Genomic DNA, 19,178 nt, shown 5'->3' with positions numbered 1-19,178 from the left:
GTTCTGCTTTGAATGGGATGGTCTACTTGAGGTCCTTCATCACAGCTCTGTTTGGAATCTATGACAAATAAAGCCTCCATGCTGGGTGTTACAGCTATCTGGCTGTGGTCTGCCGGGCCTTGTTTTAAAAGGCAGTAATGAGGAACAGATTTGTCCAACATTTGCCTTATAAAAATGAACTGCAGTTAAACTGCAGTCTGATTGCAGTATTACTACAATCTATGTAGTAAAAAAGTATAGTTTTGTGTAGTACAATGATGTTGAACTGCACAATGTCAAACTGTACTGCACTTACAATGTTTTTTAACTATATAGTTCCCTACAGTACAATTGTAGGTCAATGTAGTACTACTACAGTTCAGTGAAATTGAATGCAGTGCTGCATTCCGCACTGGTATAACTGCAGTTCTACATTGAAAACCAATAGCAGTTAAGTAAAGTGCATTTTCAAATCAATGCCGAGGAGGAGGGCGTGGCCAAGCCATGAGGATGCACGCCTGATGCTGAGTTGAATCAGCAGGAGAGAGAGATAAGGAGGAGCTGGAGATGCCAGAGAGAGAGAGAGAGAGAGAGAGAGAGAGAGAGAGAGAGAGAGAGAGATGGAGCGTGTGTGATCACCTGCTGCCACACCCAAGCAGAGATGCTGCAAGCTTTCCCTATTTTGCGGTAGTTAGTGTGCAAGAGACTTTCACTATAGAAACCGCAATGTCCTCTGCCATTTTGAACAGTACTTTTTATCCAATGTGGAAACTCCAGTAAGAGGTAAGCGCCTTGAGTTGTGTAATTAATCTGTCTATTGTGTCTCTCAGCTGTGATGAGCCATAATGCTGAAGTTGTTTGTTTAAAGCCGTTTAAAGCCGTTTAAAGCTATTTTCTAGCTGTAGTCGTGTAGTAGTAATACGAGCGATCATGGAGTGCTGTTGTACGTAAACATTAACTTATGGACTAACATCACGTCCCCTAACTGCTCATATTACACACAAAAATTGTATTTTGCCACCACCTGCTAACTAACATATGTAATGTCAAAAAATGTAATAAAAAATACATGTAAGAGATGCTTATACAGTAACTCTTAACACATATGCATTACTATTACACTTTAGTTTAGAACAGCATGAACACAAGCAGAGTGATACACACACAGTGAAGCATCGGAGTGCTGATGGAGCATCTCTCATCCAATCAGATTAGAGGACCGGAACTAACTGTTGTATATAGTATACAATGTGCAAACATTTTTGTTCATTAAAATTATATTGCAAGCTGTTTTGTGTCTGTGTGAAGCTGGAATATACAGACTCTCTCAAGTATCCCCGTTCAGTAGCCGAATTGCCTGTGGATAAAAACTCCTCCTAAGTCTCTCTGTGTTGGACCTCAGTATCCGGTAACGCTTCCCTGATGGGAGCACAGAAAAGAGTCTGTATCCGGGGTGGTGAAAATCTTTGATAATTCTCCTGGCCCTTGTCCTGCATCGCTGGGTGTAGGTGTCTGTAATGCAGGGGAGAAAAGTCTCCTTCCACTCTGGACAGCACCTTTCGATCCTGCGCCATGGTGCCTCTGAACCAGGTGGTGATGCTCCTTGTGAGAAGACTCCACAGGCCCAGTGTAGAAAGCCTCTGCACCCTATGGGAGACCTTGAAACTGGCCAAGTGTCGTAGGTGGTAGAGATGCTGCCTCACCCTTGTCACCAAGCTGTTTGTGTGTGTTGTCCAGGAGATGTGGACCCCAAATTATTTAAAGCTGCTCACCCTCTCAACTGTGGCCCAGTTGATCATCAGGAGCTGTAGTTCCACACCTACTTCCTCCTGTAATCAATAACCATCTCCTTGGTCTTGGTGACATTCAGGGAGAGGTTGTTATTGCGACACCATGTGGAGAGGACATCCACTTCCTCTAAGTAGGCCTTCTCATCATTGTTAGTGTACATTGTAGTCAACCAAGTGTTAGGCAAGGCCAAACAGACACTTAAAGGGATAGTTCACCCCCAAATTTTTTATTCTCTCATGATTTACTCACCCTCATGCCATCCCCGATGTGGAGGACTTTCTTTCTTCTGCAGAACACAAATTCAGATATTTAGAAGAATATTTCAGCTCTGTAGGTCCTCACAATGCAAGTGAATGGGTGCCACCATTTTGAAACCACACAATAGGTTTGGGTGAGAAACAGATCAATATTAAAGTAATTTTTTGCATAAATTCTCCTCCCTGCCCATTAGGGGGTGATATGCAAGAAGGATGTGAATCACCAAAACCAGAGAAAGGAGAATGAGAAAGTAATTTAAAATGAAAATTGACTGAGCAGGGAGAAGAATTTATAGTAAAAAGGACATAATATTGACCTGTTTCTCACGCACACCTATCAAATTGCTTCAGAATATATGGATTTAACCACCAGTGTCATCTGGAGTAATTATTATTTTATTTTGTGTGGATTTTGAAGCTTAAAAATTTTGGCACCTATTCACTTACATTGCATGGACTTAAAGAGCTAAGAAATGCTTTTAAAAATCTTCTATTGTGTTCAGCAGAAGAAAGAAAGTTATCGAATTTCTGCTCGAGCCTACAAGTTGTAATTCTGATTTCAAGATGCATTCCATTCCACTTTTCCTAGTAGGAAGTTGTAAAATCCGACTTTCTAAATTGAATGGAACGCAGCACTACTTTAAAAACTTGATCCGACACTGAATGCTCAAGCAGCCTAATTTACACTTAGAAAACTCCTGATGTTGCTATAACAATGCAAAAAGCACTTACCAATTTACTTGAAGTGAAAATCAGTCCTCCTTTCCTGTTTAATAAATTAAGCAATCGCACGGTCATGCAGAACATCTTGTGTTTTTAAATCCATAAGGATCTCTTTATCTATGGCAATACCAGCAGTGATGACAGTCAATTTGTCAGCAAGATCTTGTGCTTTTCGCTCTTGAATTATGTGCATCACTTATAGTGTGATTGCGTCACTCAAGGCCAGCTAGAAGGCCTAAACCAGAACATATCCTAAAGATCACACCCACCAAGAACAAATAAATCAATCTGATTGGCTGATGAATCTGACAATCTGAATTTAGTTGCTCATTAATTTGCCCTGTTGAGGGATTCTGTGGAAATTCTGAAGGCCTGACAGGGTGGAGCTCAAACTCACGTGCCGCTTCAGGCATGTGATTTGTGAAACAGTTGTCACACTTTGCTTGTAAGCATCAAGGAATAAATTCTGACTTCTGGAAAACTTTTAGTTTTTCTCTATTTGTTTGTAGATTAATTAAGAGTGTAAATCGATTAAAAATACATAGGCAAAAAGGTTATTGATAATGAAAGTAAAATAAATATTTATTTATTTATTTGGCATGTTAGGCTTTGCTTGTCCTGAGAATTCACCACTGTTCAGAACTAATTAAGAAACAATGAATCTTTTGGCTAAACAAACATATCAAGTGGTACTTGCATAATTTCATTGAGTGAACATGGTGCTTGTTAGGAGTCAGACAGTCTATGATCCAATTTTATTGCTGTTTACTGGCAATGTCTAGTTCTGATCAGGCATCGGGATTAAGGAGAATGTCAGAATTTATCTTGATGCCAAACTGTTCCTATTCCAAGGAGTGCATATTTTATTACATCACGTCTTGTGCGACCATCCATTTTCATTCCAATTGGGAAGCAGCCAAAGTTTAAACCTTCAGGGTATTTTTTTACATGCAAGTAAATGATCAATTACCATAAATATGATATCTACTATGCACCTTTCCAGGATTCTGTATATTTTAATAACCTCAGATGACCATAAATACAGTCTATATATATTAATCATATCCCTATGCAAGCACTGTATCCATGTCAACAGCAGCAACACATTGCATTTCCAATCTGCCTGAGGATAAATGCCAAAAAGTATGCACGTTTTTCAAGTCCTGAGAAACCAGATAGTGGCTCACAAGAAAAATATAATTTAGAATTGTATTTGTCCTCCAGCCATTGATGCACTGATTAAATAAATTACATTATATTGAAAGCAAGACTATATGAATGGAGGCAAATAAAACCAAAGAGACAAATTCAATTAAAATGCAATAGTAATTGAAAGGTCAATTCTGAGCATAGAACACAACTCTTTCCAGGAGGTTGGCTATTCAATCATCTGAGTGCTATTGAGAAATAACCAGTTAATCCGGGTTACCCGAAAACAGCATGAAGTCGCTTTGCTCCTGTCTAAAATACTAGTACTTTTCTTTTTTTTCTTTTTTGTTAAGAACATCCTGTAAGGAACTGTCCTTACTTGGTCCAGTGTAAAGCAGATAAAATGTATTTTAGAAACAGACACATCAAAGATATCACTGCAGGACAGGTCTTGTTTTTGCACAAAAGCCCAGCATGAGGGTAATCGCTGTTTCAATCATCTATTTATGAGATTAAATAATTATAAACAAACACAGAAAAACAGCCTCAAGGCCACTGACACAGATAAAAGCAAATCAGTCTTCTAGTGCTTTAATCCATCACTACTCAATATAAAAAGTAAGCACAAATAGAAAATGCATCATGTGTCCCTGTAGCGAACAGCGCTATAGCAATGCCAAGGTCATGGGTTTAATTCATGGGGGAAGATGTATACCTTAAATGCACTATGAGTTACTTTGGAAAAAAACATCTGCAAATGCAGAAATGTGAGTTGAATTACAGTATATAATCTCAAGACAAACCTCAAAACTTTCTGTCAAGTTTCTCAAGATGATAGACAGCTGTGCAAACATTCCATTCTCATAAGACTTTTAAAAATCCTGAAGCATACTTTCCTTGAGGTTTGAATGAGGTTGCCTCATCCACAGTCTCTTTGACACCAGCCCGATAAAGAGATTTACAGTTGCTGGATGCCTAGAGGTGGTACAGTTGCAACGGGTAAATGTGGGTCTGATCTCCTGCACAGAGACGTAGCATGTAATTTAAAACCAGGCACAAGCTTGGGGGCTGCACTGAGCCTCACGCATATGCACACACACACATATGCTCATGCACAAACAACGGCACACTGCATTCAGGCATCCAGCGAAACACAAAGCTCATGACAGGACATGAAGATCAGCAAACAGAACATACTCAGATCGGATGAGATTTTGGATGCCTCACCCTGTTAGCAGGTACACGAGGTCTTGTATTATGTGTGAGCATTTTTTCAAGTGTGTATACATGTGTGTGGTTTATGTATGGGGAAATCTATCTCGCAATGCCAGTGCAAAGGACGTTTATTAAGTTGGGCACTCTTGACTGTAGCTGGACTATGATTTGGTAATAGATGACTTGCATGCTTCCTGTAATCTCAGTTTGGGTATTAACTGAAGTCTGTTTGAATGAATAGTTTGTTGTGCCTGTACTTAAGGTACATTTAAATACAAGCTGGACAGGACACACATAGTATAATTTTTTTAATTGTTAATCTGACTTTAAAGTTTCCACTGCTGACTGATTAAATGTAAAAGCAGAGTCTATAATTGATTTAAGGGGTTTTCTCCATGTATAGGGAGAGATTCGATGTGCCACGACTTAATTTTTAAGGGCTGAGTTAAAATGAATTCAGGAAAACACTCATAAAAGAAAAAATGCATGTGTTTGAGTCTTTTTCTCCCCATACAGGAAGTTTAAATTGTTTTAATTATGCGCTGCTGGCCATTCTTGTTTTCCCTCTCATCTCTCTCTCTCTCTCTCTCTCTCTCTCTCTCTCTCTCTACACACACACACACACACACACACACACACACATGCACACGCATACACACACATCAGTGCAGCTATCCATATGAGGACTCTCCATAGGCATAATGATTTTTATACTACGCAAACTATAGATTATATCCCCTAACCCTAACCCTCACAAAAAACTTTCTGCATTTTTACGTTCAATAAAATATTGTTATGTAAGTTTTTTTAACGTTTTTAATACCGAAGGAAGTTTATCTAAACATTGACCCTTGTTTTTTGGACACAGGGCATCATCTGGAGTTTGGGTGGCATGGAAATAGAAAATTTCATATTTAAACATTCCACTTTACATGTTGTACAGTGAGCATTGACTGCTTTCTGCGCCATTTCCCATTGAAGTTTTCCTAACCTTGGTTCTCCTTTCTCTGTATTATTGTAGTAAACCAAGGCCATAATGGCAGCCAGTGTTGTGTGTTGTGCTGGTTTATTCACCTGAAGTCCTGACTGCCTTCTGTTAATATTTGCTCCATTAACAGAGTATATATGACCCAGACAGACCTCCACACAGAGTGTGGTCCAGGAAATGTAAAAAACTTGTGGAATGTATTAATTCATTGAAAGTTTTAACTTGTTTTCACACATAATTTGAGTGACGTAACTAATGCTTAATATCCCTCTTAAATAGTTGCCATTTGTAAGAGCATTTAAATAAATGACATTAAAATAAATTAAGCCTTAATGGTAGACACAAAAAAGAATTCTTCTAAAACTTTATTTTTTCTAATCACTTGCAATTTTTAAATATTGAGTATGTATATAATCAGGATGACTCATATGGGATGAAGACTCCAGTCATAACGTTAACCTTAAAAAAGCTGTTTTATTTTACATGGAGTGCATACCCCTCATGGGGGTGGCCATGTTAAAACCACATGACTAGCTGAATACTAAACCCTTAAACTCAGCATCTGCCCTTTTATTGGACACTTTCACTCGTGGATGAAATTAATCATGGCTGACTGTAAAACGTGATTTTCTACAAAGGCACCTTTAACCAAAGTCTTTCTAGCAAGTCAGTTCACTGTCGGCCATCTTTGGAATGCTCTCGGGATGCTATTTCAGAGATTATTTAGCAAAGATGGGACACTTTTATTAAAATGAATGGGAGGAATTGGAACGCTCAACCAAGAAACTCTACTCTATCTTGACCAACTGTTTTTAAGATTTCGGTGTCCCCAATTCAAGTAGATATGAGCTGCATTGGTATGACTGGAAATAGCCTCCTGAGAGCGTTCCAAAATGGCCAACAGTGGACTGACTTGCTAGAAAGACTTTGGCTATTTCCAGTCATGCAAGTGCAGCTCCTATCTACTTGAATGGCGAAATACCAAAATCTTACAAACAGTTGGTCAAGATTACGCTCAAAGAACATACTTCAAATCAGCAATAAAATCTGACAATACTGGAATCATAAATTGTGATTCTTAACCTCATATTACACACAAAAAATTATAATTTTCCCTGCTTGTATAGCGAATGCGCATGCATGTTCTAGAGTTGATTGACAGGTGATGTCTATATCTAAAAGGTGATTGGCTCTGTAGACTGTTGGGCTCTCAGAGCTCCTTGGTTGAGCATTCCAATTTCTGCAGACTGGTGGCTTGAGAAAATGAATGGAATTATCACTTATGGATCTAGACTGTTGCACTCTGTTGTGCACTCTGTAAACTAAAATGAGGCATAAGAACTGCAAGAACCACATTCTAAAAATATTACAGGAATCAGTAATTTTCTCATGCAGTGCTCACATGATGTCATTATCGTGGCATTTTATTACTGAAAAGATCTGGAACATATCCTGCATCCAATCTCTACAAATTAACTGCAAGCTGGATCTGTGAAAATAGCTGTAAAGCAACATAACTGTGGACTGGAAGAGTGTTCTCTGTCAAAGGTGCAAGTTATGCCAAGACCTGTTAGTAGTTTTATTGTGCCTTGGAAGCAGGGAGCCCCCAAGTCCATATATATGAATTACTGACTGAACTGATATGAAGTGGTAAGGAGGACCAAGAAAAGCTAGTGCTAAGAGCACTTCAGCAGCAGGTTTGTTACATAATTCTTTCAGCAGATGTTCTGCAGCCTCACAACAAACGGAGTGAGGACTTTTTGGAAGTCAACATATGAATGGCTTACTTATTGCCTTTTTCTGTATTTTAACAGTAATAAAAGTTACAGGATTGTTGGGTCCATGTTGGGTCATTTTGTTTTTATGTATCACTAGGAAAAGTAGCTGTACAAATATGTTACATCAATATTAATTACAGTAATAACATTTTGTTGCACTGATCTTGGACATGCGGTTATAAAGGTTTAAGACGATTTTTACTGTAAGTAATAACAGATTATTGATCATTGAATAATTCACTTCATTTATAACAAGGTTACCACATTTACAGTACATGTCTATATAATGTGCTTTTCTCAAAAGATTTTTCAGGTTTATTCAGATGTACATTCAGATGTATGTTGAAATACCTTCAACGTGGCAAAGTGAGATGAAACTGTAATGCAGTCAACACAGCTGGAACTAGGCAGTTACAGTAAACTAATCAACACCTTGGAATGTCTACCAACACCAATCAAAATTGGCAAATCTGTGATGTAATCTAAAGATATCGTACTTCTAGTTTCATGTTTTATTGGCTCAGGGTCACGTAGCAGGGAAAGAATATTGCCAAGGTTCTTCTGCACACAACTCTTGTGTACCGCCAACTCTTCTGTGATGGCGGTACTGTCGCCCAGATGAAGAAACGCTTATGGGTCTCCCTCTTTATTTGGTGTCCAGCTCTTGGCTGTGCAGATATTTACAGTTTGTTTGTCTTTTTTCAGGGACTGCAGCTGAACCCCAACACTCTGACTGAAGCTTGTCAAAGTTACACTGAGACTCCAAGCCACTGCTTTTAGCCATGCGGCTGCTTTGCGGTCTACTACTGATGCTGTTCTTGGGAATCTGGGCAGCCGAGGCACGAAAGGGTGAAAAGGGGAATGGACGTCGCAAGCGGGGTCAAAATCGGACCGGCACCATCAAGCGTAACGCTGCAGATTGCAAAGTATATTCAGCTAATGGAGAGAAATTCATGGACTGTCAAGAGCGTCAACTGACAGCTGTAATGTTGGGTTGGCTGGAGGATATTGATCATCTGCTGTTGGCAAAGAACAGGATCAAGGTGCTACGAGACAATACCTTCAGTCAATTCCGCAACCTTAGGAGCTTGGATCTGCAGCACAATGAAATATCACGCATTGAGGAAGGAGCATTCAGCGGCTTGAGCAAACTCACAACTTTACTGCTGCAGCACAACCGTTTGCAGGCTGTGAGCGAAGGCATGCTAATCCCTATGCCTCAACTCAAGTACCTGCGTCTCCATGATAACCCTTGGAGGTGTGACTGCCAGCTAGACAGTCTGGTAAGTTTCATACAGGTTCCCAGTAACCGCAACATTGGTAATTATGCCAGGTGTGCAGAGCCTGTGGCATTTGCTGGGAGGCAGCTTAAGAAGCTGGATGCAGAGCAGCTATGCACCCCTCAGCTGAAGAACGTATCACAGCAACCAGACCATCAGCCACTGCCAGCTCCGCAAAGGCAATCTGATGCAACAACTCTGTGCTACACCTACATGCACCCTGTGCCCTGCCTGGACTGCAGGAACAAAGGTAAGAATTATTTTGCTGACCATTGCAAGGTTTCTCATGTAGAGAGGAGCCTTTGAGAAGCAGTGCTTAACAAAGCCAAATCATTGATTGGGAAAGTTTTGGTGTTGAAATCACAGAACTCATTGCAAGATCACAATAGTGGAAAGGCATAAACAAGTTCTGGTGTTCAATGTGAGGTTATAAGAATGGTTGTTTTGCAGGAAACTTTCATTTGCAATGAAAGTTAGTCAAAAAAGATGTCTGTCCTGCAAATAATTTCAGCTAATCAGAGGATTAATGGTTAAAAGCCAGTGTAAGCTTTGTTGCATCTTTATAACATCCGTCTGTCAATAAGAGTTTGCTGCTTTGTCGGCTTTTGTTAATATATCTTTAAAGCAGTTCAATGGAAAGGATTAGGCGAGAGTCTGGCGATATAAACAATATTTTAATGATTAACTTAAACAAAAGACAAACACACACACATGATGGACATGTCCGTAAATGATCTCTCTCTCTCTCTCGTCACACCACCGTCTGCAATCGGCCTTTATCCCTCTCTGAGGCTTAATTAGCCTCATAAGGGACCGGGTGTGTATAATAAGGACCTGGCCCCGCCCTCCACCCTGTCACAATATTGATGCCTACAAAAACATATCGAGAAAATAACATGCTGATTTATAATGTATCTATATATTATGTCATTCCTAATAGAAAGTTAGATAGATTATGGATTACTATGGGGAATGTTTTGAAGAGTCAGCATGTGGTAAGATACACTAATACCCAGCAAAGTGGAAACAAATGTGTGGAAATGTGAAATTTAAGATCCAGAAAACCAGTGGAAAGGGACTGAATATCTTTCCAGCTTAGACATCTGGAATCCCCTCCCTAGGGACACATAAATGCCATATTCAGACTGCTATCAAGACACCATAACTTATCTGAATCTTGAATCTCAGTATTGTATTTCATAAGGCTCTCCAAGTCTATGCTCAAATAAGATCTCCTTCTGTTCCCAATAGTCTCAGTCAAGTTCCAAAAACTTAGGAAATACCTTATTACTTTGGATATACAGCACATTTGTCTCCATGGGAATCCAGGGACAGTACTTCACTGTACTATATGTATGTCATGTACTGTTTTGGGGAGTAAGAGGGGGATTCTGATGAAGAGATAGCTGTTTGAGGCAAAGAAAATGTCATTTAAATTTCACACTGGGAAGACGGATGTAATGTGTGTTCTGTATTTAACTATGAAAGAGGTCTTTGTCTTCACAAGATTTATATCATCTCAATCATATGTCATTGAATCATGGAGTATAATATTGCTCTTTGATATCTGAAAGTGCAGGCATCTCAAGATATAGCACACTGCATGATGAACGCTTTCCATTATAATTGATAATGACAATGACGTAGTACTTGGCAATCACTTTATCTCAAAATGGCTTTTTTTCCCAAAAGAAAATACTGGAATAACAACTGAACTCCATTTGAGAGGTTTCAATCTACCATACATTAGAGTTGTACTTTTTTACTGTGAGGTTCACTAGCAAAAATTGTTCTGACATCCATAATAATATGTGAGGCATTGCCAGGCCAACAACAAAATCAACAAAACCGCTGTGTGTGTATAGGTGCATAACTAAAGCAGAGCAAATCAGAGCAAGACCTCTTTCTCACATCTGTATATCTTGGTGTGATGAGTTTCAAACAGGTGCTCCGGTAGGTCAAAAGGAAGTGCAACTGTATCTGTTTTGCATGTTACATAGCTCTCGCACATGTTGAGTCCCATCATAGCATTTCCTGATATCACAGAGACAGTGATGTCTCACAGAGTCTTGAATGTTATATCCAGACATGTGCCATGTGTAAGGTTTGTATAGCACTCTCAGTGGTGATATAAATAAATATGGTCAGGCATGGTTTGTTGAAGCCCTCTGAAGGGCTTGAGACTTTGACTGCTCATGTCCAAAATCATCCAAAACAAATAGCGAGCTCCTTCGTACTGTTGAACATGCTTTGCATATCTAGTCGTTTAAGCCTCATATACAGATACTAGTTTTTGTTTTGTTTTTTACTTTAAGTGCCATTATCAGTGTTTGTGAAAACTGGTTTGACAGACCACCAACGCTGAACCAACTGTAAAGAACTTTCAACAATTGTAGTGGCAGATGTTTCCATGTATGGTTACCCTGATGGAAGTAATTTGGAAACAAAGACAGTCCTTTAAAATGCCTGCAAGCATATGGAAGATTTTGAACTATACAACATTCTACAAACCTCAAAGGAAGGGATCATTACATCATGGAACCAACAATGTTTCTGTGTGCATTGTCAGTCTAACATGTAATTATGCTGGTAATAAATTAAATATTTCCAATCTGCCTATATAATTATAGTAATTAGACTGTCTCCTTTGCAGAACTGAAAACTGTGCCAGCAGATATCCCGGTGGATATTGTGAGATTGGATCTATCCAGAAATAACATCAAGCAGCTGAGACCTAAAGAGTTTGTAAAAGTTAAAGACTTAAAGCTCCTGAACCTGAGCAGCAACAGTCTGAAACACATAGACACGGGTGAGCCAACAGTACACTAGTCCCACAACAGTCATCAAGACATCAACATATTTCACTGTTATGTGATGAAAGACCAATGATGATGTATTAGGCAGGCCTGCACAAACACACGATTGGGCCCCCCTATGTGGCTGGGCCTCTGAAAGTTGTCCCCCCCCCCCAATCGACTGGAACAAGACCAGTTAAGCTTTATTACAATTTTTGTGTCTACAATTCTACTAAGAGAACTGCAGTGTTAAGCATTGTGAGCATTTCCCTGCAAATGACAACAAAGCATATCTATCACCTTGTGCTCTTTTGCAACTGCTGAGCATGAGGTTTCATTAAGCTATACCAAAAAGACAAGAACGTTAGTCTAAAAAATAACTATGCATTTTAATAACGTCAGTTATTGTGTAGTCATCATTAATTTTTATTCTTAGTCATCTGGCCCCTTTTTCTTGTTGAACAAGATTGACGAACTGAACAAAATACATGTCTCCTCCTCTCGTTCAGCCAGTCAGATGATCCTCATTCATACCTGATTCATTCATATTGCTCACAAACGAGTGTACCAGTACATTCAGTTCGTTCATGAATGAGATGACCAACTGGTTCAGTGGAGGGGCATTTTCATTCAGTGTGTCAAACTAATGATAAGTTCCTTCACAGCCCACACTTGAATGCTATTGGCTCTTGCTAATCAGTCTTTACAGGCATGAAAAGCCACTAAAATAGAGCTCAATGAGTATGAAAGGGAGAGACGTCAGCTAACAAGAAATATGAGTCAGTTTATGGAGGTGAATGAGAATGATTCATTCACTTAAAAGATTTGTTCAAAATCACTGATTCATCAATAACATCAATAACGCAAATCCATTTGAAATCTTCTTATGATTTCGTTAACAGATCAATGAATCCCCCTGGCTGCATTTTTTAAACGAAGTCTACCCTGGTTCCTCAAAATGTTTTCTTTCACTAAAGAAAGAATTATCAGACACTTAAGCTTTCCTCAACTGCCTGAAAAAAAATGCACTTAATCAGAGTCAGTCAGCCTGTAATGAACAGACCAGCAGGATGTCGTCTAATGGTTTACATTGAGAGGGATGATAACACCGATTCAACCACATAATAAACTCAGGAACAGGAGGTTTCCCTCTGTTTACCTCATCAGTCACAGTTCAGAGATCAGAGGGAGAACACAGCTTGGGCAACAGGCTGCATATCAGTCTCAAAATCTATGAGGCTATCATGCCTACAATGCAATCCACTGACTCAAATCCATTTATTAAGGTGTAGTCTCAATTATAAATATAAGTTTATGAAAAAAAAGATGATTAAAATGTTGAAAATATATCTGAAGTGAAAGCCCATCTATTTACTTCTTCTCTCTCTTTCTGGCCAGCTGCCTTTACAGGCCTGCTGCATTTGGGAGAGCTGGACCTTTCCAACAACAGTCTGCAATATTTCCAGTACGGTGTTTTGGAGGATCTGTACTTCCTGAAGAAACTGTCATTGGGGAACAACCCTTGGATATGTGATTACAATATTCACTACTTGATCTATTGGCTGAGCCACCACTCTGGAGTGTCCTACACTGGTCTGGTGTGCAGTGAACCAGAGGAGTTTCGGGGATGGCCGGTGGAGAACTATGTGAAAACTTACAATGCAGACTGTCCTGACAAGCAGCGGAACCAGTTACCTGGCACTGACCTGGCAGGCACCACAGCTCAGGAGCTCACTGCTGAGATAGATGAAGAGGAGATGATCTCAGATTTGGGGCCCAGACCTTACAGAGTACCAAAAAAATTTGAGATCATCCGTATATCTTAATCCAGAAACTATGATGCTGTTAGGAACGCTGTTTTATTTTATCAAGAGCAAATCATTTTCCCAGCATAATTCTGACTGTATCAGAAATGAAACAATATACTGTCAGTTTGCAGATTCATTGAGTCCAATCAGAATTCTACCAGTTGATGTGTGTGTGTATTATATACATAATGTATATAAATAAATCCATTATTATATACAGTATATATACTGTTTATTAATGCATTTATTAATGGATTTATTTATATACAGTATGTATTATTGAGTTTCTATTCATTGTTTTCTATACATGGATGCAGTGCATGATGCTGAGAACATTGGAAAAAAAAATGTTTGTAGAAATGTTCTTAAGGTGATTCTCACACTTTAATGACACGTTTATTGTGTGACCAGACTTTCCACCTGAATAAATGTACTGGTCAAAATTATATTGGGAAGTTATATTGGGAAGGGATGTTTTATAGCGAGGATCTTGAGATCGCTGAACCCGATTAAAACCTGTTTGGCTGTGTCTGGTTTTGTCAACGTGAATCTCTAAGTTTGTTCAGCTAGCTTCGTGAAACAGGCATTGGATGTTTGTCTGTTAACTAATGCCTAAAACACAAGAACGCAATTGCAGAAGCACATGGTCCCATTGTACATATCCAACGTGCATTCTTCCGTTACTGTGGTGGTAAATAAAATGCAGTACTCTAGGGGGTGGTAGAGTTACCTTTAAATGTTTGTAACATTAAACTGGATATATTTTTATTTTGGTAGCTTAACATGTCTATATTTAAACTATCTTGTTCAACAAGATTGTTTTCAGGCTGTTGCTCTGCCATGACAGCATTTGACCTGTAAGAGAACACTGACCGTAGAAGACCGTTTACGCTAATGCATGCTATAGCACTAATAGCAGCAACACTTAAATAGTTGAGATGCATGTGCAGAGTATGTTTCAGACCATTATTGTTGAACACTAGTTGGACCACATTTTGTGATGCTGATTTGTGTTCTATGCGAATGAACCAACAAGACAGCATACGAAGTGCACAGTCTCTAAAATGGGGACATGTGTGCTTACACATTCTATGCTCAAAGGCTCATGCGGGTAGTCTGTCTTGTGATATGTCTTGAGAACATTGACCGTAAAGGGACTGAAACATTAGAAAGGCATTTTTCTGAAGGGGGAAGGGCAAGTGTAGTGTATAATAAAGTTCTTTATTATTTGATCGAAATCATCAATTAAAAAAAAAAAAAATTTAAATAACATTTTAGTTTCATAATTAAATACATTAATATGTTGGCACAATTATATTTTTGTCAACAAACCTAATTTCAAACATTTATGCATATGCCTTAAGATCAAAAAGATAATGAACTCAATAATGAGAGAACAGATGAGAGTATTCAACAATAAGGAGGTTGGCTCGGCTCAACCGGATAAACACCGCTGCTAGAGCCATCATTTGGACAGTTCTTCTGTGACGAGGCAGGCAAGGAATAAGGATCTAAATTCAGCTTCATTAAACTGAAAAACAAACAAGTTAACTCAGAGCAAAAGGAACCACAAAACACTGGGAGCCAAGCACAGAACATGAAAGCTAAACACGTAAGAACTGAAACAGGAAACAGGGAAACCAAGGGCTTAAATACACAAGGGAACAAACAAGGGAACGAGGAACACCTGGGGAAACAATCAGGGAATGAGAAATAATCAGGGAGAACCAATCAAGGAATAAACTACAAAGGACAACAAAACTAACAGGAAAAGCTCTTTCCATTTCATTAGGTGGCAGGAATGCACCTTTTAAGTTGGTTTGCCAACCGCCATTAAATCCTTGAAGAAGAAGGAAAAGCTCTTACATAAATGTTTTTGTTAAAACGCATGTATTATTTGAGCTGTAAAGCTGTTTAAATCTAAGTTTATGTGGCACACTACTAAATCAATTAATTAATTACATGGCATGGATCATTACATTGAGTACAATTAACAGAAAAGGGGTTATTAAGTGATTTTATCACACTTTAGTCATGTTAACACACATCTTGCATCTTGTGGCTATACTTTTGAAACAGTGAGTATTTTAATGTTCATTGACCTTCCCCATAGACCTCATTCATGCTAGCGTTATCTTTGATCTTTAATGGGAATGACAACGAGGCTGTGATGGATAGATTTACAGTCTCTTCAATGGGCTGTACTGCAGTTTAAAATGTTTTTGGTTCATTCTGTAGACAAAACATTGATAAAATATCTTTCCAAGAACATAAAGCATAAGACAACATCAGCTGTGGAAAATCAGATGTGAGGTAGGAGATTTATACAGCATTCTACAATGCTTGCCATTAAAGAGATGGCAAGTATATCCCTCACAGCCATTGTCATTGTCAAAGATGGTGCTTGTGTGAATAAGTTCTATTAAGTGCCTAACTGTAACCCACATTTATTTCTTTTGTGGTAATCAACATTATATTTATGCATTTGGCAGACACTTTTATCCAAAACATTATGACACAAATGCTGTCAAAATGCTTTTAAATGTATTACCCATGGTAAAGGGCTTAGGACAACCTCTAACCAGAATTTTCGAGGAACATCAGTAAAGTGCTGCTTTGAAAGCACAATCATAATCTGACTGTGGGAAAAGGATGGCTAATTTAGGAGTGCTTTAAACTCTTGTCCTTTTATAATAAAAAACTTACAAAAATTTTAAATTCTGTTTATAACAGCAGGAGGGTAGATAGCTGGGCCTTGTCCAAGGATAGCAACTGTAATGCCAAATTAAAACCACTCAAGTCATGCACAGAGCTAGATGATGCTAGGAAGGGTAAATGAGCTTGAAATCATGATTGCAAAGGAGACTGCTGGCAATATTTATAGTGTAGAGTTATATTTTGGTCTGTTCTCACTAAAAACCTATTGAATTGCTTCAGAAGACATGGATTAAACCACTGTCGTCATATGGATTACTTTTGTTGCCTTTATGTCCTTTTTGGAGCTTTAAACTTTTGATACCATTAACCTGAAGGGGGATTATTTGAAGAAATGAACCATCTAAAATTAAATAGTTGACCAAAACAAAGTTTGACACAAAGCTACACTTTTACTGTGGGTACTGCAATATGCTGTACAAATACAGTCCATACATTTAAAACAACATAGTAATTTCTTTCAGGATGAAATCACCTCTATGGAGAATGTGTGTGTAGCAGAGCAGTCTAACCTCACATATTTACAGAGACTATTTAGCAGAGACGAGCCACTTCTATTAAACTTGATGGGAGAAAAAAGACGGGATCTTAGGTAATGCCAGTGTTTTCGGAATTGACTGCTAATGTCTTGAAATGTCTTTTTTGGTTGTTAATTTGTTTAACCGTATTGTAGATTTCTGTTTGCATCACTGATATCTCGGTGGTTTACATATTTAAAAAATAGCAGCCCAGCGTTCCAAAAATTGCCGAGTGGACTAACTTTCTAAAAAAGTTGAAATAACTCACCGAAAGCAAAAACAGTTTGACAGAGCAAACGCCTGAACTGAAATACAATTCACTTCTGTCCTCTTCCGGCAGGAAAGGTTTAGTGCTACTAGTATTTATTTATTTTTTAACTTAGATGCTTACCAGCGAATAGCAAAATTATTAAATTCACACTGCGTAATATTTAGTTATATTTATTATAAAATAATTAACTAACATATTTTAAAGACTCAGTGTAATAATAATAATAATAATACAATTTTGGCTGAAGGGTTTTATTTTGAAAGTTTAGTTTGGCTGCCAGAACACATAGTGTAAACCTCAACCGTGTTGATGCAGGTAACTTTACTACTGTTACTTAACCCTTGTGCGAACTTCGGGACATTTTTGTCTTTTCGATCATTTTGGCTGTTGTTAATGCCAACGGCCAACGGCATACATTTTGCCAAAGGTGTGTATTTTTGGGGGGATTTTGATATTTCAGCCTCGGTTCCTATAATGGCCTACATCTATAATACACTGTTTACACAAAATAGTTACACTCAGGAACTTCAGGACAAAAAATGCAATATTTGATCCATTGCCATTAAAGCATAAAATCATGAATTCTATGGTATTATGCTTTCATTCTGGAGCCCTGGCTTCAAATTTTATATATATATTTGTAAAATGTTCCACCAGATGGCGCCATTTTCTCAGGTTTAGCCTATTGAGTTACTACATGATTTTCCCCTATTTTCTGTTTGCTCTATTATAGAGCACTGCAGACCAATTGAATAAATGATGCATCTAAAAGTGTGTGTGTGTGTGCGTGCGTGCGTGCGTGCGTGCGTGCGCGTGTGCATTTATCACTTTGTGGGGACCAAATGTCCCCATAAGGATAGTGAAACCCGAAATGTTTGACCTTGTGGGGACATTTTGTCGGTCCCCATGAGGAAAACAGCTTATAAATCATACTAAATTATGTTTTTTGAAAAGGTAAAAATGCAGAAAGGTTTCTGTGAGGGTTAGGTTTAGGGGTAGGTTTAGGTTTAGGGGATAGAATATATAGTTTGTACAGTATAAAAACTATTATGTCTATGGAAAGTCCCCATAAAACATGGAAACACAACGTGTGTGTGTGTGTGTGTGTGTGTGTGTGTGTGTGCGTGCGTGCGTGTGTGTGTGTGTGGAAAAACAACAGTGGTATTATGTAAACAGCATTTAAAGGGTTAAAATCCTGAAAATGAATGAATATTTGGTAGTTATGATCAGGACTGATGTTGGTTAAAAAATATTAACTAATGAATGTGGAAAATAATATTAATATATAATATTATTATGGCAGTTTTTTCCTCATTTTGGACCTCTGAGTTACTTTTTTTATTGACACACAAGGGTTAAATATTCAGCTTTTTAAATACACAATTTACTTTAATGTTTAGGTCGGTGCTGGTCTCATGCAGTTGTCTAAATCCCGCAGATGTGTTTATTTATAAAATATTTGCAGTAACCAGTGCTGTTTAAGGACTGTTTACAAGACATTTAAACACAGCAGCAGTTAAAACTGAAAATAAATCTGTTTATGCACTCCCACATCACAAAAGGCTTCAGCTTATTTAACTTCACTGAGTTTCTCTTGTGGCTCAGTTGCTTTGACAACATGGGACGCCATTGTGTGTTTATTCTCGAGTAGACACAAACTGATTTGAAATCACTTCAGACCAGCCTGAGCCTAACACCATCTAATCACTTGAGACCATACCAGGAAATAAGGACTATTGTACTGAACATGTTGTGATTAGGTGCTTTGTTCATGCTTAATTAGGCTCTTATAAGTGACTTAAAGCACAGTAGTGCTGTACTTCTGCAGTCATTCCTGGTGTGATGCACTTGTGGAAATGTTTGTGCATCTCTTGACTTTGCTGGCTGAAGTGGAGTAATTTGTATTGTTTG

General features: G+C 38.4%; 1 protein-coding gene across 1 annotated transcript; it reads left to right on the top strand.

Moving 5' to 3' along the window:
- The first annotated feature begins 4,896 nt into the window (after nt 1-4,896).
- Nucleotides 4,897-14,524, top strand: LOC127638769 (leucine-rich repeat-containing protein 17-like). The gene is made up of 4 exons (XM_052120489.1): nt 4,897-5,137; nt 8,586-9,410; nt 11,814-11,969; nt 13,354-14,524. The coding sequence occupies exons 2-4, from the start codon at nt 8,663-8,665 to the stop codon at nt 13,779-13,781; spliced, it is 1,332 nt and encodes a 443-aa protein (XP_051976449.1). The 5' UTR covers nt 4,897-5,137; nt 8,586-8,662; the 3' UTR covers nt 13,782-14,524.
- Nucleotides 14,525-19,178: the final 4,654 nt, after the last annotated feature.

Source organism: Xyrauchen texanus, chromosome 47, assembly GCF_025860055.1.
Source record: "Xyrauchen texanus isolate HMW12.3.18 chromosome 47, RBS_HiC_50CHRs, whole genome shotgun sequence".
Taxonomy (NCBI): domain Eukaryota; kingdom Metazoa; phylum Chordata; class Actinopteri; order Cypriniformes; family Catostomidae; genus Xyrauchen; species Xyrauchen texanus.
This window is presented reverse-complemented; position numbering and strand designations above follow the sequence as displayed.